At 35.9% G+C, this 27876-nt stretch overlaps 1 protein-coding gene across 1 annotated transcript in view; it reads left to right on the top strand.

Annotated features, from left to right (window-relative positions):
• Positions 1-27876, top strand: part of OTOG (otogelin) — a 90713-nt gene that overhangs the window by 20450 nt on the left and 42387 nt on the right. The window contains exons 16-29 of the mRNA XM_053945502.1: positions 889-1021; positions 1991-2168; positions 3942-4066; positions 4949-5161; positions 6738-6903; positions 7400-7474; positions 9944-9987; positions 10483-10636; positions 19466-19573; positions 23741-23879; positions 24133-24267; positions 25354-25500; positions 26086-26205; positions 27032-27148. Of these exons, the coding sequence (XP_053801477.1) occupies positions 889-1021; positions 1991-2168; positions 3942-4066; positions 4949-5161; positions 6738-6903; positions 7400-7474; positions 9944-9987; positions 10483-10636; positions 19466-19573; positions 23741-23879; positions 24133-24267; positions 25354-25500; positions 26086-26205; positions 27032-27148 (1854 nt within the window). The remainder of the gene's footprint in view (positions 1-888; positions 1022-1990; positions 2169-3941; positions 4067-4948; positions 5162-6737; positions 6904-7399; positions 7475-9943; positions 9988-10482; positions 10637-19465; positions 19574-23740; positions 23880-24132; positions 24268-25353; positions 25501-26085; positions 26206-27031; positions 27149-27876) is intronic.

Below are 27876 nucleotides of genomic sequence, written 5' to 3'. Positions count from 1 at the left end.
TGTCCTAAAAATTTTGATTGTAACTGAATCCTGTTAATCACCTCTCTGACTTGTTTCCATTTTACTTAATGGAGGTATATTTGTTGTAGAATCTCAGTTAATTAGCTGCTTTTGGTACTGTTGAAAATTAAGTTTCACTGAAGAATGTGGGTGTAAAAAAAATAAACAGGATTGGTCTAGGATTTTTTAAAAGAATGCTTCATCCAGACTGCAATGTAGTATTCATGGTCATGTGTTTTCCTATGTAACATTTTGACTTGGAGAAGTGAAATGCAAAGAATAAGCAATGGTAGCAGCAATAAGCAAGCTGAGTCAGTTGGATGTTGTGATATTACATGCTGCCTTTCTTATATTAATAATCTTCCACAGAGCTTATGAACATGCTCTACTCTACAACTCCCCTCAGAAATGATGTGTTGTTAAGTGTTGTTTTAAATAATGATTCACAAGATGTTTCTGTTTTTCCTTAATGTTTGCCTTTAAAAGAATTTTATATCTTAAAATATGCTTTAGAAGAACCTGTATGTATTAGAACACATTAAAGTACAAATCTGGAGTTTGCTGCACTGCTCTGTAGATAGTACAGCATTGTTAGTGAGCATCAACCCAGCCTCACTGGGTCTTTAATCAGGGTGTCTCATGAATTGTGTGTCTTGGTACTGAGCTATCTGAGAATTTTTAAAATTTCTCTTTCCAAATCCCACTTCTGTGCTGTATTTTCATAGCATGTTATTGTCATTATTAAACACATATGGGAAATCATTCAGGATACTGATTTTTCTTAGCTGTAAGGCTGCACGTTTTATAAGTTCACTCTGCTAAGAAGCAGAGTATAATCTTAATATTTTCAATCCCCATGAAGTATAACTTTTCTTGTTTGCTTTGCAGAAACAGGATGGATCATGTATCCAATCTGTCAGCCTTATTCTTAAGCAGGACCCCAAGATGCAAGTGACCCTGACTCATTCAGGAGATGTTTTGATCTATGACCAATACAAAATTAACCTGCCTTATGCAGATGGTAAGGAGTAATACATAACCATATAACTCTTATCAAATAGAAGAGCAATATTTCAATTACATTTGTGCATGATATTGTCAGTATTGCTAACATACTGAAATTAAAAGGCATGTTTTAGTGTCAATATTGCTATTTCTTAAGAAATGCTTCACAAATTAACTTTTGGTGAACTTTTTATACTAATGGTAGGAATTGTGCAGCACCTGCATTAGGCTAGTTGTTTCTTACATGAAAATTTTGTTTATTATAACAAGTCCAAATGCCATCCCTCACGTTTGCAAGGTTTTTTAGTTCTTTCCTGAGGGGAAATTATTTCCTCTTATTCTTGAATTGTGTAATTTTTTTCTCCCATTTTTGTAAGCAACTTACATAAATTTAAGCAGAAAGAGCCTTACTGCCCCTTAGAGATGAGCTACAGATTTTCAGACAAAAAAATTATTTTATTTCTTTTGCTTTGAGTTTTTAAATCTCTTGTCCTGAATATGTCTGGTGTTCTGCATAGGTATATATGACTGTGAGATTTAGTGTTATCTTTAATGAGAGTTTTATATGCAAATCATTAGTACGTTTGATGTTTGCAAGGCCTTAGCTCTTTGGGAATTTCACAAAAAGGATTTTAACATAGGAATCATGTTCTGGTTTTAGGATTAGCTTGTCTACAAGAAAGTTTTGCAATGTTTATATTTTTGCATTGATCTCATTAAGTTTACCTTTGTGGATATTTCAGTGAATTCTCAATAGATTTTTAAAATGTGTGGTGAGTCTCACAAGTTCCTTGTTTTGTTCCTAATGTTTGAATCAATACAACCTTTCATGAGAAATCAATGTTTAGAGGAAAATAGGGCCTTAATAGGAAAAAAACTTACATAAAAGTGATATAAACCAACACCAGTACCATGACAAGAAACAAAATGTGAATTTCAAGCAGTTAACCTTTGTCTTTGAACAATCTCTGTTTTTACTCCCCAGAGTTATTTGAAATACGGAAACTATCCTCTGTATTTCTGCAAGTAAAGACACAGATTGGATTACAGATCCTCTACGACAGAGAAGGACTGAGACTTTACCTTCAAGTGGATGAACGGTGGAAGGACGACACCGTGGGCCTTTGTGGAACCTTCAATGGAAACACAGAGGACGATTTTTTGTATGCAGAGCTGCAAGATTTCTATCTGCCAGTATATGAATATCTGTAGTTAGAGTGGTGGATCAAGTGTGTACTGAAGCTGAAAGGATAGATACCAAGAATAATTTATTTTGAAGTTTTTCATTAGTGAGATAGACAGTAGGGTTCAGTTTGCTAGCAGAAAATCTGTAGCTTCAGCTACAGGATATCACGCCTGGTTTTGCTAGAAATATTTTAATATAAAAAGGGAAATATATGTGATGTACAAGGGCTATTTTACCAGAAAACATGTTGTCCAAAATACAGATTGGCTTATATACAGAACTTTCTGCCTCTCTGCAAGACTTTATCTCTTTCCAGCTCTTATTTTCTCTTGCAAGCCCTGATCTGCTGTCTCTGACAGAGCCTCCGCTGTTCAGTGCCTGCAGACCAGCAACAGGAACTGGCTGCTGCCTGGGCTTCCCTTTGCTGTGATGCAGGGAGAAGTGCCCAGAGCTGCCCAAGTACCATAGCCAAAGCTGCTGTTTGCCCAGTTTCCTTGCAACATACGTCTCACAGACACTAAAGAACAAATTGGCTTCCAGTGGATTAGAGTAGCCTAGTGGAGGTGAGAGAAGGACACAACAGGATAAACAGGATAAAAGGAAATAATAGAAGAATTTTATGCTTTCAGAACAGCTGGAAAACTAATTGAAAAATGGAAAAACTTTCCATTATAGTTCCCATTTAAAAAGACAGATACACAAATATACCAGTGGAATTTTGAAAAGGTTCTATGTTACAGATTAAAAAGCATTATCAGACTATATTTATAATGAGACTAGGAAATGCATAGGCAGCATCTCAATGAAGAGATATTATTTATGTTAAGCTACTTAAAATATTTCTCTGTTTGACATGTAGTTTTGTACTTTATTTTTGAAGACAGTCTTTGGATTGCTCTCACACAAATGAGAAGCTGCACAATAGTTGATATTTGTAAAATCACCCCTTAAACACGGGGACTTACAAATTGTGCTCAGACATGACACAAACTGTGATATCAAGGCATCTTGATAAAAACACAAACAACCTGATCCACAGCAGATTTGGGAGACTTGCCCTAGGCAGTGGTATCTTTTGCAGCACCTTCACTCCCCACTGCTTTAGCAGTGACAATGCTACTGATTGTGTGTCTGATGCCATCTTTTCGCTCAAGTATAATGCTCCATATTTAAATGCACAGTTTTGATCATTCTCTCTGCACAACAGTACTGTGCCTTGGTTATCTTGATCAAAGTCTTTATCGTTCAGATTCTATTACCTAGGCCTCATAGGTATCTGTTCAATTGCTCTTGCAGTTATATTTCTGGAGGCTTGGGTTTCTTTTCTTTTCTCTTTCCTACAAGGAATAAAGAGCCTGGCAAGTCAGCAACAGACAGGAAACTATAGGTAGAGCAGAGATTAAAAATGGATTGGATATCACTAAGGAACCAAAAGGACAAATAAAGGAGTTCAAACTATCAAGACAGTGATGCTTTCTGCTCTCTTATAAGGATGGAATTTGGTTGGTTTTGATCTTTTCTTCCTTAAAAAGTCTCTAGAGGATATGCTTTTTTTTTTTTTTTTTTTTTTTTTTTTTTTTGGGCCTCTCTCTGCTAAAAAAGGAGTCCTGAAACTTATGATTACAGTTTTATAGGCAGGTGAATGATTATATGGAATAGTGAAAGAGGAGCTTGAATCAGAGGGTGTAAGAACTGAGATAATTCTGCAAATTCACTATACCTTTTCTGACTGACTTCTGTTTTGCAAAAGATCTCCGGTTGGAGTAACAGAAAGCACTCCAGAGCTGTTTGGAAACACATGGAAAACTTCATCAGCGTGCATTCTTGTGCATGGTAGTTCACAGGTGGATCCGTGTGATGTTCATCTGCAGGCAGGTGGGCAGTGAGGGCAAATTCTTACTCACAAATGCATTTCTACTTAGTACACCTGTGCCCATTTTCCTAGTTGGATCAGGTACAGCAATAACCAGTTCTGCCCATTCAAGAAATTAGTTCCTAGGGGCAGCTGAATTCAATCCCTTAAAAAAAATCATATTGTGTATTGTTTGAGGATTATGTAATACTTGCAGAGACATTTGAAATACGTCATTTTTATTTCTGGTTTGCAGTTACACTGTGTTAAGTTAGATATGCACTAAAGTTTGGTAGAATGTCTTGGATTGGTGATGCTGCTAGTTAAGATGGGGACTCAAACCTATTGCAGTATTCATTTTTGAAAATGCTGAAAAAACCGAAATGCTTGATTTAGTTGTTTACTGTGGAAGAGAATGAGGAGAAAGATGCTTACACACTGCCAGCCTATAGAGTTAGCTGAAAGGGAATATCCAGTTGGGATAATATGCAGGTAGCTGATGCTATGAGGACCACAGATGGTCACTAAGTCATCAGTTAGATCCATTTCACAATCCTACCACTTCTTCTCTTAGACACTAAACACTTGTAAAGACACAGAGGTAAAATATATTAAGGTTTTACCTGTGATTTCAGCAGTGCTAGGGAATCGTCATGTCTTCTGCTACAACATCACTTGTCTTTTCTTTTTCATATTTACACAATATGAAGTGCTAAAAAGCTGCATTCACAGTAACAGATTGGGACATGAATTTTAGTCCTTCTGTACAGCTGTATAGATATCAAAGAGATTTATGTGGCAGTAGTATATAACCATGATTGGTTGCATTGTATAGAAGACACTTTTTGTTCCAAGTATTTTTAAACTCCCTCACTGAAACAGTTTTTAATCTGTTATTTGTGTAGCCTCTTATGCAGCGGAAGCTTGTAGCATCCTTACGAAAGATCTTTTTGCTCCATGCTACCCCTATTTGAGTCCTGTTCCCTATTTTGAGCAGTGCAGAAGAGACACTTGCAAATGTGGACAGACTTGTTTTTGCTCTGCTCTGGCCCATTATGCTCATCACTGCCGAAGGTTTGGAATTGTAATAGATTTCAGAGGAGCTGTCCCAGATTGTGGTGAGTTTCCTGTCACTTCTAATAAATAATTACTGCCTGAGGACTTTGTAGACAATCAGCAAATAAAATTAAATCAATACAATCTTTTAAATGAGAGAAGGATTAATTCTAGTGTGGCCTTTTGCACACAGAGCAAGGTTTTTTTTTTTTAAATAATTTTCTGACTAGACAGAATTTGTACCAGTGTTTTTACAGGATTCTTCCTTTATAATTTCCTTTCTGTAGTTCTTTGACTTAGGAAACATTATAAATACTTTTTTAAGTAGTCAGAGGGCTTAAAATGTCTACAGAATTGAAAATATGTCAGTCTTTATTATATGGCATTGCATATCTCATGCCATATAAATATTATTAATGAAGTGCATGAATAGATTTCTTTTCCTTGTAGATGCTAGGTTTATCTAATTCTTTAAATGAACAAGATGAAGAATGATGGTATTTAGCAGTTTTAGTTGGATTATTGTCAACTTCTGCTGTCTGACAATCTTATTCTCTACTGTCAGTGATGCTGAAATACACAAAATGCTGAAGCAAGTGTTGAAACCTTGTATTGTTATTTAGTTTAAAATTAATAGAAGATTATAGAATATAAGTATCTTTAAAGATAAAGGTGATGTCTGTTAACTACTCTGTAAATACTCACAAGCAAAGTATAATATTAAATTCTTTAGTTTATATTAAAATTTAGTGATGCAAACAGTATTGATAGGGCACGTTAGGCCCTCACATATATTTTTAAAAAAGTATAGAATTGGAAACCCTATCAAACAACCTGAAACTGACACCCCTCATGTAGGTCTGGCTCTATTAACAAGTATAAGAATCTTTTCTAAGGAGCATTCAAGAACTTAACATTTATCAATTGTCATCACATCATGTAATAATCTGTGTTTTAAGGCATGATAAAGATGATTAAGCTGGTCCAGCTTAAGCATCTCTAGCTGGAATATCTGTATGTATATCTGACAAGGCTGCCTTGTTTGCATTTATTAGGGCATGAATGGCTATGTCCACTTGTGATTGAATAAGTCATTCAAGACATTTTATTTTTATTTTACTTTTTTGGAAACAAGTATAGTTTTCTTACAGTATATTTAAAAAGTCAGGCTTGTATAATTTAAAATGTGTGAGTCTCAGTATTTCAAGAGCTTCAGTGTTTTTTTTAGTAGAGCTTTATAAGAGACAGATATATATATAAAAGAAAATTTATTATGATATTGTGCAACATCTGCAAAGTTACATGTGTTTTATTTAAAGCTTTTAAGATTATCTTTTAAGGTGCTGTGCATTTCCAAAAGCCCATGCAAAAATGTCAAGTGTTTTCAGAGTTAGAGACAAAAAGGCTTCAGCTGTTTGGTTTCCATGTGTAAATCTGGATTTACTGCAGAGACTCATTGCACTTGTTATTACTGTGGATTTACAGATATGTAGTTTACACAGCATAGTGCCAAGATAGCAATTTTAGTGGAATTTAATGTGATTGGGAACAAAAGAATGGAGATGTTTATCAGAAGACTGTTGGGAGGTCCTTGAGTCTCTTGTACCGTAATTTGAGAGATTTGTTTCGTTTGGACAGCTCTTTCATGTGAGGACACAAAGGAGTACAGTACTTGTGTATCTACCTGTGGCAGAACCTGCCAAGCACTGTCTGTGCCAGAGACATGCAGCAGTGACTGCGTTGAAGGCTGTGCTTGTCCCTCTGGAATGTATTTGGATTCCAGGACTGAGCGATGCGTGCAGAGGTGAGTAAAGTTGCAGTTCTGATAGCCACACTCACTCTGTGGTTTCAGACCACCACATTTGCAAGTCAGAGTGGGAAACTAATTAACTTGTAACCTTGTAGGTGATACGGATCTGTAAACTTGACATGGTCTAAGAATTATACAGAACTGATGTCTGTGTTGATAAAAAATAGCTTTTCTATAACATGGTCACTCATCCAACATCAACAGTGCTTCTTAATTGCTACTTTCTGTCTGGTTTTTGGCATGTAAGAGATACAAAACATAAGCTTCTGTTTTCCTACTGATTTAGTTTGAAATGTCCTTGCGTTACATGGCAGTATTGAGATCAATTTCTTGCATTAAAAAAAAACCCCTCGAGCAACTACAAAAGCAGCAGCTAACCAGAAACCCCTCCCCAAAACCAACAAAGCACCTGAAATTTGAACAGCAATTAAATCAATGGGAATTTTATTTTCTTTTTTCAGTTTGGGTTAATGTTTTTCCTCTATTCCAGAAATGAATGCCCATGTTATTTTCAAGGAATTGACTATCCCCCTGGAGAAAATGTCATGACCTCTTTAGGCAAATGGTAAGATACAAAATTGTGTTTCACATGACTAAATTGTGTCATATTTTTAAGAGCTGTATCAAATAATTTTGGCTAGTTTGTTGGGTTTTCTTGTTGTTGTTTTAGTTATTTTTAAATGAAATCTACAGAATAAGCCTGCATCAGTTTTCTCTCTGTTTGACAAAAGTCCTTTAGGACTTAGGCTTTCCAGGCTGCTGTGCTTTGTAATACAATATATTGAAGCGCAAAACAGAAAGAAAAGCCACAATAATTTCATATATCCATACTAATGTGGAGAGCTCCAGAAAAGCACAGACACTTCCTGACTGTCCATAGATCTTCATTGCTATTCTCCTTCCCTTTACCAGATTTTAAATCCATTTATGAAGAATTATTAAGTATCTGTCTTCCACTAGTATAGAATCATTGTAAAAGAGCAATGTGGCTTTTATCAACTAAGAAACAACACAAAAAAACTGCAGCCAATGGTAAATAAGCATCTCTGTTATTGTTCCTTACATTTGGCATTTGTTCTTGTCCTCTTGCTCTTCCATTTGCATCATTGCAGTCATGACATCGAAGGAGAAGTTGTTTGTTAGGTGATCCTGGCTCCTGCCTGCTGCATCCTTTTCAACAGTTATTTCTGTCTGGAGAAGGTTAAGTAATGTGGATGACAAGCTCTGTAAATAGCAAGCTTTCAGAAATAATATCTGAGCTCTGACTGCCCGTATCAGTTTTTACAGCACTTAATTAAAAGCAGAGCAAACCAAATCATGTCTGTAACAGATCAGTGTAGTACTTTAGTTTGTTACAAAGGCCACATTAGAAACTGGTTTGTCAGACTCCCATTGCAGTGGGGGCACTTAGTAAGCTCCTTCTCACTCTTGTCAGCAATCCATAAATACTGGCTGTTATAAATTGATATCTTACACATCAAGTTGGCTTATTTTTTTACCTTGGGGCAGATTCCCTGGAGTGTGCCAGGCAGCCCACTATGCATATGAGGCCCTGCAAAGGCTGGGTGCACTGTTGCCTGCCCTCCCAAGGTGTTCTTGTTTACAAAATGTGCCAAACAGCCCTGGCAGCCAAGAGAAGGGGCTTCTCCTGGTAAATCTTTAATCCTCCTCCTCAAAGATCTAGTTCAGCTAATTTTGCTGGCCCATGTGATGGATATATGGTTGAATGCAGATCATGTGATGGTCCACAAATGTTTAAAAAAAAATGCTGCGGACAAAAATCCTCATTATGTTGATATCAGTGGAATTGCTTGGGATCTGGCAGCTTGTTTGTTAATAAAATTAAAATCTACTAGTTTATAGCTACTAGGATTTTAGCCGGAATTAGAGATCTGTGTCTCCCATCTAGTCGCAATCTTTACTTGGGGTGTTTTTAATAAGGCTTTATACAGATTTGCTGAGAGGAGAGGCTTTCAAATGTAGAGACACAGACTGTCAGCTCCTGTGAATTGCCTTGTGCTAAGTAATACATTAGGACTCATGTAGGAATACATGTGTGGATGAACTGGGGAAAAAATGCTATATGATGAAGTGTTTCTTTATCTGTCACTTTCTATTAGAAACAATGATGATCTTTATTATATTCTCCCCATCCTTTATTCCTCTTAATTGTTTCATCTTTGGAACTTCCCACTTGAAAACTTCTTCATGGAATTTCTTCACTTGAATTTCTTCTTTATGGAATAGCTTTTCTGCTCTGTTGCTTTCAACAAGTTCTTTAAAATATTTTCATTGATATTATATCAGCCTTTGAGTTGCCTCCCTTCCTCTTGCCTGAGTGATTCTGTGCAGTCCTTGAGTGCTTTTCCTGCAGGGCTTTGGGGTCTATACACAACTCCAAATGTGCTCACAGGGAGGCTGTAGCACATACAGAATTTGATTCTGAATCTGCTGGTCACCCATAGGAGTCCTGGGGATGTTTTAGCCATTGCAAAAGAATGGGAAAATAGTTCTGGATTTCATAGCCTCAGGTTCTTTAGTGATGACCAGGACCTGAAACACAGCCAGCACTGCTACAGTTTTCTCTGACAATGAGCTGCAATAGGAGCTGCTACCATTTTAGAAAAGTACAGGACTGTATTGGCTTGAACTAGAAAGGAGCAGACAGTGTAAGTTTTCTCAGTGCTTCCCTGCATACAGTATCCTGTTAGGTTGAGTTTTATGCAGTTTTGAACTGTTTTATGCAGGGGAAATATGTTTTGGGAAGCAGTATGGGGGCATGTTCATGTATGTATTTTTTTTGTCAGCCCATGCATCTTAACTCCTAATAACACAATGCAGAAAATAAAAATTTGAAGTTTAACTAATATTCTTCATGAGTTAAGGCAATGCACTCTTTATCCACAGCTATAATGTTTAGTGTAAACATTTATAAAATTATTTTCTATTGATTTATTCTGCATTACTAAATAGAATATATTAATGTTTTAGATCTTTGTGGCTCTTAGTACATCTTTGTGTATTTCTATTGCAGCCATTGCAGGGATGGCATAATGAACTGTAATAACAACGTAATAGGTGAGTGAAGAGAGAGGGAAGCGATACTTCAAGCCCAATGAATAGATTTCCTCCAGTCTTGGTGGAACCCCTTTTCTGAACTAGAAGATAGTGCAATGTGTGCAAATTAACTTCTGGGAGGGGATCCATAATTATCTATTTGTGTGTCTGACAGTAATACTCCTGCTTTTTACCAGCCTACTGTTCAAAATACTGTTAGATCTGAACAACTTTTCCCCCCCAGTACTTTAAAATACTAATTTTTTTTTCACTTGCTAATGCAGATAAGGTTAGCTGCATGATAAACAGCAGACCTTCAGTAGGGCAAACAAAGGTTAGCTTTGTCCCCAATAATATGAGGAGAAGCAACTGAATGTTACTAGTATTGTTGGATGTTATAATTTCCTTCCATATTTCACATCCATAATTTTTATGTTACAAAACCTTATTGCACACATTTACAGAATACAAAATTTCAGGTGTGAAGACTAAAGCATTTGTTAATTTTCCCCCCAGCACACAGCTGCCCAGTTGGACAGATTTATATTAACTGCAGCAATCCACAAGTGGATCCTGAGCTCAGCAGAGAGAGGACTTGTGAGAATCAGCTGCTAAACCTCACTTTCTCAGCACACCTTCCTTGTGTGTCAGGTTGTGTCTGCCCACCAGGGTGAGTACAGACAGATTTGCATCTTCTGGTGCACAAACATGATCGAGTAATTAATTCTACTTGTACAATTTGAGATCTCAAAGGCTGAGCATCAAACTTGTGAAGGCTTACCCCACAATACAGGTTATAAAGTTATTATACTGGTATAATTACTGGTTAAAGTAATAATAAATGCTGAAGAGACAAGTGGAGTTAAATGCTTCATAATAATATGATCAAAAAAACCCAAGAATATAGAAATGGCAATGAAATATTTTTATTCAATCTGTGTTGTTACAGTGGAATAATTTTTATCTAGATTTTTTCTAAATATTTAACTTCTTATTTCAATATTTGGCTGCGGGAGATAAGTTTATTTATTCATAGGCATAATTTTCAGTACTTTTTCCCTCAAAAGGATCTAAGTCTTGGGGATTTATGGTGATAATGGACAGATGAGCTGTTGTAGAATCAAGCAGTGTATTGTTGAGAGAATTTGGATTATAAAAATAACTATGTTTTTAAACTATGTTAGTCTTAATGGAATTTAATTTCTTAAGCACATAGCCTGAAGTTTTTTGGTGTTATAACTCTGAAATCATTTGAACTGTTGAAATAGCTCAGCTCAAGTCTGTGCGCTCACTGAGTGATGTGTAGATATTTCTATCTCATGATAAAATATTGCTACTCGGGATTTTGGGATTTTACTTTAATACTCAGAAACGTCAAATGTGAAATGGTTGATATCAAATGGAACCTGTAATTAATGGAACTCATGGTATGGTACTATTGAAAAGTGCTAAGGCAGACTTGGAAATTAACTGGAGTCAGATATTTTCAGAATTGCAAAAATTCACCCTCTTGGACCAGGCTGGCGCACTTCAAGGCTACCTTCAGCAACTCTATATGGCTGTCAGCTTAGATCATAAACTATTTATTCTCTGCTATTTTGTTGTGCATAACCTCTGAGCTTGTGATCTCTACTGCTTCCTGGTGGAATTTAGGTCTAGAATGTAAGCAATTAGTTTGGGGTTTTTTTAGCATTGGAAGACTCAGTGTAAAGCATTGGTGATCCTAAAACTCAGATAATATGGTTTTATGGTTGTAAGATGCAAAGTGTCATGGTTTCCTAGGGACAGAAATACAAAATTAAGATGATTTGTCTTTATTGCAACTTTAGCAAACTGTATTCTTTTCTGCAGTATATTGCCTGTGGAGATACTAGCACAAAATTATTTGGTTTTGTTTTGTTGGGTTTTTTTTTGTTTGTTTGGGTTGGGGTTTTTTTGAGGACTTCTTTGTGTTTTGGGATTTTACCCTCATTGCTGCTTAAGGCAGAACTAGGAAACAGTGTTATAAGCCTAAGGTTTGAATTAGGAACGTCAGTCTGTACCGATGAAATAGAAATCTAAATCACTTACAAACTTGTCAAAACTGATACCTTTTAAGTATTCAGCTCTAGTGGTCCTATATTGCTTATATGTTTGTTTTTATTTGAGGTTGCCTTAGGAAAAATTAAGATGATCCTAAACATGTGTGGTTTTCTGGTGTGCTTTTGGAAAAGCAAGAGACTTACGCTGTGTATTAACTACGCAGGTTTTTTATTGAGATAATGAATCTTGATTGTTTAGGAGTTTTAGTAAGAGATGCATTTGATAGAAGCTGGATAGAAGTTGGATATGAAGAGCCCTAATGTTTTAAGTCAATCACTGAATTCACACTACAATGATTCATGCTGCAGATTGATCAACTTAACGTCAGAGCCAGTACAGCACAATAATGAGAAAATTTTAATTAAATTTTTGGAAGAGAAAATTGGGTAAAATACCATCACCTTTATACAGTACCTCATCCTGTGTTCATGTCCTTTCAAGCAGTGCAGGATTTAAATGCATTGTGAATTTAGGCAACTTGGAAATGCCTTTTCTAGTCTATCAGGTCTTACTGGTGAAATAGAAAACTGAGGTGACATTGTCCGCTTTAAAGGGTAAAACAGACATGGAATTTCTTTGATCTTAACATTAGTCCTTTACCTGAAATAAGTTTCATTCCTTTATTCATGCTTTTGTTCCTGCTTGACATCTTGCATCAGTTTTTCTTGATTCATTATATGTAAGCTAAGCTGATTTAAGTAGCAATGAAATCAGTTTAATGTGTTTGATTAGCTGACTTAGGTAAAATAGTTTCAAAAGTGAGTGAAGTAAAGTGAATATGTCACAATTAAGAAACCTGTTTAGGAAGGTACATATTTTGAGGAGGAAGGACCTTTCTGATCTGTTTAGTGGGGTGATTATTCCTCAGGGATACCCTGAAAGATGCTTAAGGAAAAGAGCCTCTTTCCACAAAAGGAGAGAACATCTTTTCACAGAAATGATGTTAAGATTTCAAGGGAGCAATATTTTTGTTTTGCAGTGCTTTTTTCTAGTATCTGAAAGCTGAAATATTCTTTCAAATACTTCACTACTTCTAGCATTCCTTCTTTTTTTTGTGCTTACTGTGAAGCTGTGCTTCATTCTTTTTCCTCTGCAGTGAGTAAATCAGATGCGAGTAACCATGCTTAAGTAAATATGTAAATTTACAGGAGATCATTCTATGGGTTACAGTTTTTTATGGTACAAAAATTGATTATATACTCTGCCTATTTTAGAAGCTGTTGAAATCAAACATTAATTCTCCTGGAACTCACTTCCTAATATTGATTCACCCTACTTTGCTGACATATTAAGTAATTTTTAAGACTTTATTTATATTTTTTCTTACTGGTTTTCATCTGTCACCATTTAAAGGGAAATGTTCTATATTTCTATGTTGCATTTCAAAAAAATAAGTAATACACTCTCAGTGCATATTTTTTCAAGTATAATATTTGAATTACATTTTCTGCTTCTGGGTTTCTAGGAATCAAATTATTTTTCCTCCTTAACGATAACAAATGTGCATGATTTGACAAGGAGACAGAATCCTTAATCAGACTGCAGAAGAAACAAGGAGAAGAGATAGAGTGAAGGAGAAGGAGGGGAATAAACAGTAGTATCTTCCTACATTTTTGGATGCTGTGTGACATGTTTGCTCCAAATGGACATATGCTGGTTTGTGCCTGTCCTCTTCTATTGGTTCTCCATGGTTTCCAGTCAGACCAGTAATGATCTTCAAAACAGCTTCTGTTCCTCGTTGCTTACAGCCTGCTTTTAGTGCTGCTGTCAAGAAAAGCAGTCACTTTCCTGAAGGAATTACTTGTGTTTTCCCACTTCGCTCATTGACAGGATTTTATGCTTTGACTACAGCATGAGTTAGATTTAACTGATCTGTACTTTATAGAGTGTGCAGCATAAAATTTGTGCTGTATTTGCAATATATATAGTTTTGTGGGGGTTGGAGTTAATTAGCTTAGAGGTATCTTCCAACCTAAATGGTTTTATGATTCTAACAAGAGCCCTGCCAGATTTTTGAATACAGGTGCTTTCATGTGGACTGATTCAGATTGTTTAATGACATACATCAGTATTTATTTTAGATCATGTTATCCATTCATATTTCCATTAGCTGAAATATTCAGCAATTTCCATGTCTATTTCATAATAATTCCATCTTGCTGGAAAAACCAAGGCCCACCAGCTTCTAAGTAATAATGAATAATAAATACAAATTCTGAGAGTTATGTCAATAGCTTGAAATACATATTGTCCCAAATGCAATTAGTAATGTGTTTTATTGCTTCTGTTACACCTACCTATTATATCTTCATAATTTTTTCCCTTCTATGTTTTGTTCCCTCTGTAAAACTATGTTAAACCAACCACTATACAATTAATCTAGATGAAGCAGTGTCTGCTAACTTTGTAGTATTTTGAAACTTCAGTTTCACAATTTTCATGACTAACTTTTTTTTTGAACTCTAAATCATAGCCAGACTTCTCTTCCTAATCATGCTTATAAAACTGGCTGTAATTTTCTCCTTGTTTCACTGACTTTTTTTATTTCCCTCTCAATGTTAGTACTGCAAGGGAATAAAAAGTTAATTCTCAGCTGGCTGTTAGCAGTGGTTATCTGTACATCCAGGTCACTTAATTTCTCACTGTTCAGCAATATTCAATACCCAACTTGATGTTTTCTTGAGTGTCAACAGACTGATCTTAAAAAGAAAGGAACATCACTTTAGAATAACTAAGAATATAGTATGCTCCATAATTCCAAGTAGGTGTATTTATTTTCGTGGCCTGTGAGTGTTGGAATCTCAAGAACACAAGGCAACTGTATTGTAGTTTTCTTTTTTCCTTGCACTATATGTTTACTTGTTTACAACTATGTGGGCCACCTTTTTAAGCAAAATGCCTGACAATTTTTTTCTTATGTACATTTAGGAAAACAAAAACAGTCATTTCTTCCACCCCCCACACTCTGGATGCAACTTATTATTTACGACGCAGAAGAATATATTTTGTGTTAAAAACTTGACTTTACTGAATTTGAGGAAATTTAACATAATTAGAATTCTTATGGCTTTCTCTTTTTTTCATCACTTATTGCTCCCATCAAATAGATGAATGAAGAGTTAGTAAACTGAAAGCTGTAATATCCTGTAATTGTAATGAAGTTTTGTAACTAAGGAATATCATACCAGATTTTCCTTCTAAAACTTTCTCAATTATCATTGTATTTCTGTAGTATGTATCAAGTGACACATAACAAGCTGAAACACAATCTTGGAAAGTTTTATTAAAAAAAAAACCAACTCATAACTTCCTAATTTTCACAAAGAAATCAATGTTGTTTTATAAATGTGCCTATGGAAAACTCTATTAATGAAGAATTAAGATGGGAAGAATACAGATGAGTTTCAAACATTTTTTAGAAAACTACTCTTTACTAATATAATTACATTGACCATGTTATGTCTTAAAATAGGTCTCCTTAGATTAAATAAAAATCCTGTGCTTTTCGTGTGTGTTTAGTATAATTTTTCAGAAGACCTACTGCTCCTCAGTTTAAACTCAGAATTTACTATTTTTATCAGTGTGAAAACAAAGCCTGTTTTCTGTCCAAACTTCAGACTTCTGGATGGCCCTGCTGCTATCAGGCTAAGTATTTTTAATCTTTCGGTTTAGGCAGAGCTTTGGAGAGGTCTGTTGAGATCTAATGTTTTCCAGGCAAATAAGGATTAACCCCATGGGGACACCATCATGGCTATGCACTTGACTATTTCCTCAAGAAAATACAATTCTCTTACAAAGACTGCATCAATGTTCCTATGTTTGGGTGTTTCAGGAACCAATATTTATCCACACCAGATTTTATGCTGTTTTCTACTTCTGATGGCAATAGACATAGCATGCTGAAGGTGCAGGAGCTGATTTCCAAAGAAAACATTTATTGCAGTGCCCTTGCAAGACAATCCAGTTCTTTTCCATTCTTGTCTGTGTTTCAGACTTGCAAATTTCCTTAAAATATTTTTGAGTTCCTTATTTTCTCTTGCAATTCTTACAAACCTTCTTGGTTTCCCATGTTCTAGTTTATACCAGCTGCAAATAAATATCTAATTTTTTCCCCTGTATTTGAATTAATTGACAGTAAAACTTCACTGACAGTATCATTCAGGTTCTGGAGCACCTTTTCATATGACCTTCTGCTTTCTGACTTGTTTTAAGAGAAATATTGAATTCTGTCACTTAGTTCAAAGGAAGACTTCCATTATGTTCAGAGTTACTTTCTGAAATTCTGGTACTGGTGGTAGAGCTGATTGCAGGAAGGTTTCCTATCCAGGGTGAAGCTGCAAAAGAAACTGACTGTCTCAGTTAAAGCATCAAAATAATTTGTTAACACAGAAAGATGGAAGGGTACAGTGAGAATAATGAAAACCTTCCAAGCATTCTACAAAATTACTTAATATTTTGGTATAATAAACCAGGGAAAGAGGAAGAGGAGATTTTAAGAAGCTCCCCAAATGGAACAGAAAACAGCCAGAATATATTAACTCTTCCTGTTGAGACTGTGAGTGAACTGTAATGAAGGCATTAGATGCTATAGTAATGTTACTAGTGTTGGATTTTCTCTGAAAATTTGTCTTGTTTTCTGGTTAGACAAGTCAAATGCTCCCTGCTGTTTATTTTGTTCATTTTTTGCTTCTCTTAAACTCTATTACAGACCTTTGTAGGATGATCTGTGAAATCTTTAGAGAGTAAATTTAATGTTGCAGCAAAAGTACTTGTGGGTGCATAAATCAGTTGATGTTGGGCTGTTGCAGGAGAGCAAGGAAGGAGCTTGTGCAAGACATAGACTATTGAAAACTGCTCTGCTGGAAGCTGGGAGAGAGATTTTATTGTTTTGGTACAGATTTGGGATATTTGCAGGAGCAAAGAAGTGTTTGAGTCACAGACTACATTACTTCTAGTGGTGCCTTTACCAAGATTATTTACGCATTTCTGTGTGTGTGAATGCAGAAAGCTCTAGATAATACTGAGATAGTAAAGAAAGTTCAACAGGATGAAGTGGGATAGTCATCCTTTGGGAAGTGGGATAGTGTCTTTGCAGTTCATTGTAGGCTGGACAGTAAGTATAAGCATCAAGAAAAATGTCTGATACTTCAAAGAGGAGCTGTGCAAGGCCTCTCTGTAGGGTATTTGTGGTGAATTCTTAGATCATTGAAACCTATCCATTTGCTTGGCTTTACAAGAGAGAAAGCTGTTATCACTTTTTTTTTTTTTAATCCAGTGTAATAACATGAGGAAAAACCTGCATTTAGTGCTACCTTGTCAGTGGGATCTCTTTGTGGCTGAATGTGCCCCGTTCAGTTCTGAGCAGCTTTAAACCAGTGAGAATTTCAGTCTCACAGTTGATTGTCTCCAAGTGACACAATGCTTGAAATAAGTATGGATTACAAAGAACACTTTACCTACCCTGGAGGAAAATTACAGTTTTTCAGTTTAATGGGGGAGGAGGGTTTATGGTGTTCTGCACATTCCCATTCATAAGCCTTACAGAGATGTAAATCTCTGTCTGATACATAACATACTGAAGTCTAAGTCAAATACAAATTACAAATCTGTACAATTTAATTCGTAAAATACAAATTACCAGCTCATTAATATGAGCAAATATAATGTCCTGTGATAAATTCAGTGATGAAATGTTTCCTTTTGGCTAGCAGGGAAACAGGACGTTATTGTTACCCTGTTTGTCATGGATGTGCCTCACACCTATCACATCTTGTCCATGGTGTCATATGTTGCATAAATAACAGTGCTAAACATCAGAAGCAATGAATCTCTTAGGAATACAGAAAAACCTGTACAAAATTTGTATTGCTACAGTGAGGTACTGCGATTCCAAATAAACTTACCTTGATGAAAAGAAAAAATAATCTGCCCAAAAGTACCATTTGAAGAGACTGTTTATTTGTCAATACAAGTACATTTCAAACATTAGAAACAAGGATAATCCTAGACTGTATGGTGCCTGTAAGGATTCCTTTTACTATGGAACTGGCATATTCGCTGCTCTGGATTCTTGTGTTGTATGGAATGGGGCAGGATCAAAACAACTTGGATCTGCAGCATTTGGAGTGAAAGACACTGCTGCAGCTTGTCAAGAGTTCAAGTTTCACAGCTTTCATTTGAGAGATGGATTTGTCATCACAGCTGTTCTGTTATTAGATCCTCAGGTCCCATATTGGTATGGCTTTGCTTACCCAACAGCATGACAATATTTATAATAAAATGAATTGGTTTTTAGAAGAAAAGCAACTTTCCTGGGCTCAGTAAAATGATAGCTTATTTAATGAAATAGATCAATGCTTCTGGTGTATTTCATGACCTTTATTTGTAGAATCTGCTTGAGATCTCTTTGTCTCTTTATCTAATTTCAGATTTTCTGAATATTATCAAATAGTCACGAACATTTTACTTTAAATTTAGGACTGGTTGCGCTATTTAGTCTTTCTGGGCAAGAATTCCTCTGTTCTTTCTCTATAAAAGCAATCTTTTTCACTTTCTTTTTTCTTTAATAGTTTTCCATTTTTATCTGCTTGTCTAGGAGTTCTGTATAAACACAAATTCATAGCATTAATCTTGAACTGTAAACAGCTATGCATATGGTTAGCTATGATATAATGAAAATCTCCTTTGAAGACTGTGAGGATACTTCTGCTGCTAAAATTGAGTATATTTGTAATTGCCTGCATGAAGATGCAGAAATAAATATTAATTAATTAATACAATAATTTCATGCAGCCAGGATAGCTCTTTTGGTATTGATTAAATTATTCATGGAGCAAGAGGTGTAACTATAGCTATAGAAAAACTGTAGTTAAATAAAAGTCTTTCAATCAGTGAAAAGAACGAATAGGACAAGAAGAAATCCTCATTTAAAAATCCTTAGACTAAATATGCCACAAATTTTGGAGAGTAAGAGTACATACCACTAGAACCAAGGGCTGCGATGGCTCCCACAACTCATGGATTATCTCTTGGCTTGAGTCAAATGCAGTTTAATTTGCTGAGTTACAAAAAATTTGGTGAAATTTAGAGGATTTCTAGAAATTTGTAGTTTCCCTGACCTTAAAATCTGTATATTCATGAGTTAATCTTAGAGGGTTAGTGATTAAAAGATTAGTACCCAAAGTGCTGGCACTTAATAAAGATAAAATATTCAGGTACCTGTGAAAGGAAGATACCAAATTGCTCATACAAAATTATTAACAAAATGGTGCCTTTTCAGTTTCAGAAGACTTTAAACATTATTTACATCTCAATAACAAAACTGGTAGCAACTTTAAAGTTTAGGAAAATATTTTTGTATCTAGATACCAGCTGTACTGCTGCTGGATGAATATTTTTTGTTCTTTTTATTTGATAGTCTTGTGAAACATGGGGATATGTGCTTGGATGCAGATGAATGTCCATGCTCATGGAAAGGAAAGGAATATTTTCCAGGTGACAAAGTCATTTCTTCTTGTCATACATGGTAAGTGGAGATCTATTTAAATGATGAGTTCATTTTAGTTCTGTATTTGTAGGTTAATTATTTTTCCTTCATGTGTTTTAATCATAAATTTCACAGCAGATTATCTAAATCATCTACTTTGACTTTGTATTTACATTTCTTCAAAGAGCTGTTAAAACTGGTTCCGATTTTGTGGTTTCAAAGTACTTTACATAACAAAATAGTAGCAATTTGGGATCTTTTCAGTTTTTAAAAATCTTGATTTAGAAAATGACTTTTTTTTTAATTTTCAAGGTTATGGCTAGTATTCCTAAAGTACAGGTAAAATCCCTTGAATATTACATCTGAGTGACATTTTGGAAAGCTTTTTACTTATACATTTTCACATCTAGCATTGAATCTGAGCTGTCTAGAGACCAGAACATAACCCTGTGTTCTTAAATCTGCATCCACTACTATGTTGAATTAAGGGGAGTACTGAACAAAATCATGTACTGAGCAAAGAAACTGACAATTTGGTCACTGATTTTGTGTGTGTGGATAACTGATGAATCAATCAGCATTCAAAGGGAGAATTCCAATAGGAAAGGGTTGATCGGATCGTTTGAACACATGCAGACACCTATTCCTTTTTCCCCTTTACTATCCAGTGTTGTAAATGCAGCACATACCCTGCCAGGTTTCCTTGAGCACTCTCAGTAGGATATGTTTTATTTAATAAGCTTCACAGGAGTGTGAAAATACACCCCACCTACCTGATCCTGGAACAAGCTCATTTCATGACAATCTCTGCCTGTTTTCCTCTCTGGCCAAGGCTGAATGTTGTAGGCTGGCACTAAGCAGTGCTACTTGTCTACTTGTCTTACCCGAACATCAGAAAAACCAGCTCTACTGCCAAGCACCATGATGCTGTGGTAGAGGTGTAGCCTCCAGGTGCCCAGCAGAGCAGCTCCCTCTTTTTGTGCCCTCCTTGTAGCTTACCAGGAGCATTTAACTGGTGTCCCCTGGTGAGCTGCTATTCCTGGCCAGCACAGCTCAGGGTAGCCCAGCCCAGGGAAGGCTTGTCCCATCAGCACCAGGCTCTGCCTTGTCTGGATGTCGTGCCCCCTCCAGCCTTGTGCTGATTGCCTTCCTCTGCCTCTCGTCAGGTCCTCAGTAGCTGCTCTAGAAGAGATTTGTAGCCCTTTGGTCGACTGGTGAAGCAACTTACAAGGCATCTCCACTGGGCAGGCAGGTAAAGCGACCCGGGTTATTCACCCCCTTGTTTCCAAAGGCCTCTCCATTTGGACCTGGTGTGGGATTGCTTGCATCAGAGAGAATTAATTTATCCCATCTAATCTGTATGAGACTTCACCAAAGGCAGCAGCAGTGCAGACAGAAAGACACTGGATATTTAACCTTCTCTTTATTTTTTTTTTTTATCTGAGGCTAGGCTAATTAATTCATGCACAAACCCATAACGTTGTCATGGCTGTTGTAGTCTTCCACATCCAGAAGCAGAGGCAGATTAAATGGTAATGGCTTTTTGGCAATCAGTTCATTAATAGAGGGGAGTCTGCAACAAGCTCTGCTTGATACAGAGCGTATAAAATCTGAGTCTGCTGAGTGGGTATGCAGGGGTGTATCTGATATGTTAAGGGAAAGGTACAAAGTATGAGTGTTTCTGTGCAAGCAAACACACTTAGGCACTCATAGAAGTCATCATACAGTGGAGTTGGTGCATTGAATTAGCGTGTGTTGATAATAAATATCATCTTACTCATACTTGATATAGTGTTAGCAACATAAATATTGATCTGATTTATCTGTTGAACAGTGATGTGACAAACAAAATAACTTCATAAGTTGGCAAAACTACCTGTGAACTGACAGCAACTTTCAGCCCAAGCTCTGGGGTCTGTCTGACCTGTGGCTCTAAGTTTCCCAATTTTTGTTTTCAGGGCAAGTACCTGAAATATTTAGCAGGTAGTGGCAACATTAAACACAAACTGTTCTAGTGCTCAGGCTATCAGATAAACATTTTGATGGTGTACTGTGCCAGGTAAGATGCGTTTGTGCAAGTAGATGTGCTGGTCTGCTGTTGTCATGCTGAAACCACTGAGCAACTGCTGGTCACTCTCTGTGGGCTGCTGAATTTGGCCTCCTGTATTTTTTAACAAATACTTCTTGGAAATATGCTTTGTGAAAAGCTATTTGAAGTTTAGAAGATTCTGATAGCTCAGCTTTTCCAACTAGGGCTCTCTTCTGATCCTCACAAGTAAATGTTAGTTCACTTAGTATAAAACATGACTGCTGTAGAGGACATTAAAGACATTGTGTCTCTTAATCTCTTCCTTCTGACTATAAATATGTTCCTGAAAAAAAATAAATGGAACTCCCTAGGCTTTACATGCTAAGAAATGTTTCTGCACAGGCTCTTAAGATATCAGCATACAGAGAAGGATTTGAATAGGTCAAGAGTGAAACTAAAACCTAATGTCTCAGGAGAACATGAGAAGCAGCATTTAATTTTCCAGTCCTAACTTAATTTCTTCTGTTTCCCTCTCTCTCCATCAGCTTGATGAGTTTCCTTTCTTTGGTACTGTTCTGAGGTGGCTGCAGATAGCAAGTCCTGCTGCTATTTCCTTGTGCTTTTCTATAGCAAACACTTCTCACGTGTATTTTAAATTTATTTTAGCCAGTAGTGTATTGGTACATGTAGTGAAGCAAAATGTGAGGAGTGGAGCAAATCAGTGATGGGATAAGCAGAGTCTTGGAAAACCTGGAGAGTGGCTCCATGTAGGTGCAAGCTTATTGCTAAGGGAACTGGAGGAAACCCGATGCTACCAGTAGCTGAAGCTGCCTAGATTTTCTATTATTTGCTGCCCTTCTGAAAAAAAGTGGTGTACTGGCACTGTAATAGAAATATGAAGGAAAAGTTACACTGACAAAAATTTATACTCAGATAAAACTTCATACTTCCTGCTGCTTCAGTATATGAGATGTCAAATGTTAGAGATTTATCCAGTATTTCTGTAAATCACATTAAGACTTTAGTTATAAAGCATTCAGCATTCATTTAACAAGGAAATTAAAAATAGTTTTTTAAAAAGTAAACTTAGGCATGTACCAAACTGTACAATATCACATGCTGTATTTAGTTTAACCTACATTTATAAGGATACCTATACTAAAGCTATGCCAGGGCACCATCTTTGCTGTCTTTATCAAGGAGAATTTAAGTGTCTGGGTAATTTGGGAACCTAGTAATGAGATTTTAATGATTGCTTGTGGATGCAGGAAATGAAATTCTATCCATAACTTGAAATTCCATGAAATTCCATGAAATATCCATGAAATTCTATCCATAACTTATGTCATTTCTGAAAATGATTGCAAGAGGGGGCTTGCAAGAGAGGGGCAAGAAAGAGGCATCCAATGCTGCAAAACCTCCTATTATGCAAAGAGAATCCACTTCCCTTATGCGCCAAAGGGAATTCAGCAAGGTCTGAACAGTCATTTTGTAGATGTGTGGTGAAAGCCCTTTGATGTTTAAGGTGGCCATAGACATAACTTGAACTGTTCTAGAAATTCCTAAACTTTTAGGCTGGTGTTTGGGTGTGATGACATCTGGAAAAAGAGTAAGTCCAACAACATGGTTCTTTTAAGGACCTTAAGCACCAAAATAATGCTACTGCAACATTTTCTTGATAATTTTGTAAAATTCTTATTCAAGGAGAGAATGCATGGAGACTGTAGTAACAGGACATGCTAATTTTTAACTTTAAGATTCAACTTGTCCAGAAAAAAATGTTTAGTGAGAAGCTGAAAAAGAAGGCTTTCTCCTTGTGGCATGTTATTGGTGTGCACTAGAGAATAAATGGTATTGCGTTGCACCGGGTTTTTTGTTTCGTTGGTTTTCTTGGTTGTATTTTTTTGGGGTTTTGAAACTTGTTGTGGTGCCTATATATTCTGAAGCCTTTAAATTCTCATGGAAGAAGAAACGTAGATGGTATGAGTTCAATATGTATGGTGTTTTCACCAGAGAATTAATTGATGTGTCTTGCTTCTAGCCAACATTTCAAAATGCTTTTGTCCCCACTCCTCACACTTGCACAGCTTTTGTTTCTTTGCTTCTCAGTGCAATAGCTGTAATCATTTGTCTGCGCTTGCAGCTGATATTCCCATTATTGGTCATACATTTTTCAGCATTTGCCAGCATGGATCATTCCAGTGCACCTTCCAGCCCTGCCCATCGATGTGCACGGCGTATGGGGACCGGCACTACAGGACCTTCGATGGGCTCACCTTTGACTTTGTTGGAACTTGTAAGGTTTACCTGGTTAAGGTGAGACTTTTGTGTAAAACCTCCCTAAAACTGGATTGACAACTACCTGGTAAAATCTACCATTGTACTTATTTACTTCCTGCCTGTGCATTTTGCTGAGTCCTACATCCTCTTTTTTTTTTCATTTTTGGCACTGTTTAGACTTTGAATCATACATAACATAAACATACTCTGAGGTTTCTGCTAATTGAACTATGTAACAATATGTATATTTATATTAGTATGTTTAAAAATTGACTTTTTTTTTCCTCAGGGTACTTCTTCAACCAGTCTTTCTGTCATTATAGAGAATATTGACTGCTTTAGTACTGGAATCATTTGCAGAAAAAGCATTTTTATTAATGTTGGAAAATCTCTTTTAGTATTTGACGATGAGACTGGGAATCCAGTAAGTTTCAGTTTTTACTGCTGGTCAAAAAGCAGCATATGTATTTCTGTGGGTGTTTCTTCCTTTCATAACCAAAAACCTACTGTGCCACTTCAGTAGCAGAGGTGTAAATATCTTTACAGTGAATGCTGATGGCATCTGGATTGTTCAATCAAAACATTAAACAAAATCTTGTCTGCATTAGACAAAAATGTTAGAGGAGATAATTGTAGCTCTTTTGTTTAGACTTACTTTCTGTTTAAGATCTTAGGAGAAATACAAGTGTTTTGAAGTCAGTGGGAGTTTTGCTGTTAATTCCACTAGAACTAAGAGCTTAGTCAGGTGTGGCATGTATACGAGGAATATTTCTATACAGTTAAAAAATCCCAACAAATTACAGCCCCTGTGGAGTATATCCTCCACAGCCTGAATTTCATTTTTGTTTTGGCCAAACTACAAACTCTATTCTGTAAACATGTATTATTTTAGTATATTAGTAATTATAGTATAAATAGTACTATTTACAGTTTATAGACTGACTATAGAAAGGAAGTTTGAGATATTGTGTAATTAAACCAGGCATCTTAGTCCATGCTACAAATAAGTTGCAGTCTGACTGTTAGTGGATTGAGAGAAAAATGCTTTATGTAAATAAGATTGTGACCTAGGGACATATTTGGACAAATCCTTATTTCCAGAGGCTGCTTCATGCATCTTTTTTACTTATCCATATTCAAAAAAGCATATGACTTTGACAGAATTACTTATAACTAAGTGAAAATCATAATCAGGAGCCCTAAGACTACTCATCTACCTCACAGATGAATCATTAGCATTCTAATATTCGGTCCATTACCATTTAAATCCTTTAAATTTGATATAAAATCAACTTCTAAAAGTGGAAAATCATAAAAATACAATACAGTCCACATTTAAAATCCAGGCCCATTTTGCATAAGCTTTTTTCCCTCTGTGGCCTTCTGTCTGTTTTTGGATGTGTCTGAGAACCATGTTGTTAATTTTATTTAGGTGTTTCATTTCCTGTCAAGTGAACATTTTATGAAGATATTATTCGCATTATAAGCTCCCTTGTTTTATTTTCAACAGAGCTTATCTAGTTACATAGATGGCCTACAAAAAATGCAGTTATGGAAAGCTGGATTTTTCACTGTTGTTCATTTTCCTGAGGAACATATCACCATTCTTTGGGATCAGAGAACAACAGTTCACGTGCAGATGGGTCATCAGTGGCAGGTAGGTGGAAGTCAACAATTTTATTGCCATTTTCTTTGAGGTGTTTATATCTTGTTAAATAAGACATATTTATTCTGAGAATGAACTGAATGTCTGTCACAAATAAATTAAAGAAGCATTCAGCTACCTTGTCAATGAAAATATTCATTCTCATTTATATTTTTTTTAGTTACTCTTTTCTGTATAACTTCTGTAACAACAGAGACAGATATCTTTGGGGTGAAGTTTTCCTTCAGTACTCGTTCCTTACATGACTGAAGCAGATGTTATTTTGCTGAGGCTTAAAAAACCACATAACTGGCTAACAGCACACTTTTCTGAAGTAAAAGATCATCTCCTTTTTTAAAGCCTTGGGAATACGTAACTGAAAGGGCATAATAGTGACATTTCCAAAATAAAATATCCTCCATGGCTCTGTTACTGAATTCTTTTGACTGAAATTTAGCTGGAAAAGGATCAAAATGTGACAAATCTATAATTAAACAGCTGAAGCTGCAAGTTTTGGAAGTGATCATGACTGATAGTATTTAATCTTGTGAGAATACATGTTTATATATGTGTGTGTAAATATAATTTTTTTCTCAGGGAGAATTGACTGGATTGTGTGGAAATTTTGATTTGAAGACAGTAAATGAACTGAGGACTCCAGATAATTTTGAATTAACAAACTCACAAGATTTTGGAAACAGCTGGACGGCTATAGAGGTACATGGCAAAAAGAGAATGTGCTTACTTGTATATTTTGCTAGTAGTTTTTCTTGCTGTTATATCATAAAATTCATCTTGAATAAAATCAGAAGTTCATTCCCGAATGAACCAGTCAGGCAGCAATAAAAATGACAATATCAGCAGTTCTAAAAGATGTCATAATGTGTTAAAGAAAAAAAAATAATCACCTTTTTTGCTGCAGAGTGTTTAGAGAGTAAAGAAAAATGCTGTAACAATATTTTGAATGTTTTTGATTACATTTGAACAATAAAGTAGTGTGATTTTTGTATAATGGAAGAATTTTGAGTTCACTTTACACTGTGTTGACAGTTTAGCTGATTTTTCATAGCTGGGAAACATTTAACTGTGCAGCCAAAGCAGTGGAAAGGAAAAAAATTCTATGTGCTCTAAAGTTAGAGACAGAACTTTTTCTAAGGTAATGTTTCTAGTGGTGTTCATAGAAATGTACCTTCCTAGTAGTTAGGATTTCTGACACTCCTAATGCACACTGAGTGATCGTCTTATGTGAGATTGTTCAGGTGTAAGTACTGCAGGTTGAGCCTCTCTGGCATGTCTGATTAGACCCATAAGTACGTGTGTGGTTTTCTGCCACTTTCAGACCAGTGGAACATTTCTTCAGAAAGTAATTTTCCATTTCTTCTTCATTAGCATTAGTTTTTAATTCTATATCTTAGTCCTACTTTAGTTTCACATGTTGCATCTCCCTAGAAAAAATAAAAAGCGCAAAAATATGCTTTGCAAGTTCAAAACACAAAGTGGCTATGAAAAAAATTTCTCACCTTCATTTTTCTTCCCGGTTTAGTGTGTTGACAGCTCTGACATTCGAAATCCATGCAGTTTGAACCCCCTTAGAGAGCCATTTGCCAAGAAGGAATGTGGGATACTGCTAAGTGAAGCATTTGAAGCTTGCCACCCAGTGGTGAGTTGTAGTCGTGTATATAAACAAGTGACAGTGGACATAGCACCAGAGAAAAATGTTACTCTTCAACATGAAGCTCTTTGTTATTAAAGAAGACAAAAATACACGTAATTTGAGATATTTTCTTCTTAATCACAAGCATTATTTGTGTAGGCATAACCACTTGCTTTTCATGAAATGTGTTACACAGCATGCATATATAAATAAATACATTAAATGGGCAGTGTCGGATGGGAAAAACTCATTCCTAGAAAACCTACTCAAATGTAAATCCGTGTAGAATGTGTAACATTTCAATAATAAAATTAGCACTGACAGTTTTCTTTTAAATTTTGTCACTTAAGACAAGACTTGAAGATACTGTAAGGAAAAATGACAAATTCTTGTGTGAAATTGTCTGATAATATGAAGAGAATATGAACTACTCACATGTAAAGAAGAGGTTTCCATCTACTTTGATTTCTTACATTTTATGTGTATCTGACTTCCTTAAAATTTCTGAGTTTTACTGATTTGTGGTCAGTTTAGTCTTTTATTTCACAGGTTTTCACAGTTTTTTAGGGCTTAGTACAAAACACAAGCCCACGTCCGTATCTTAACGTTCCTGTTCTTAATGGGTCATTGACTTAATTGTGTTGTGTTTAATTGCTAAGTGCTGGACAAGATTTTATGGTGTGTCCCAATGGCCATTTTTTCTCATGTTTCAGGAAGCATTGAGAGTGGAATCT

This window comes from Vidua chalybeata, chromosome 6 (assembly GCF_026979565.1).
Source record: "Vidua chalybeata isolate OUT-0048 chromosome 6, bVidCha1 merged haplotype, whole genome shotgun sequence".
Taxonomy (NCBI): Eukaryota; Metazoa; Chordata; class Aves; order Passeriformes; family Viduidae; genus Vidua; species Vidua chalybeata.
This window is presented reverse-complemented; position numbering and strand designations above follow the sequence as displayed.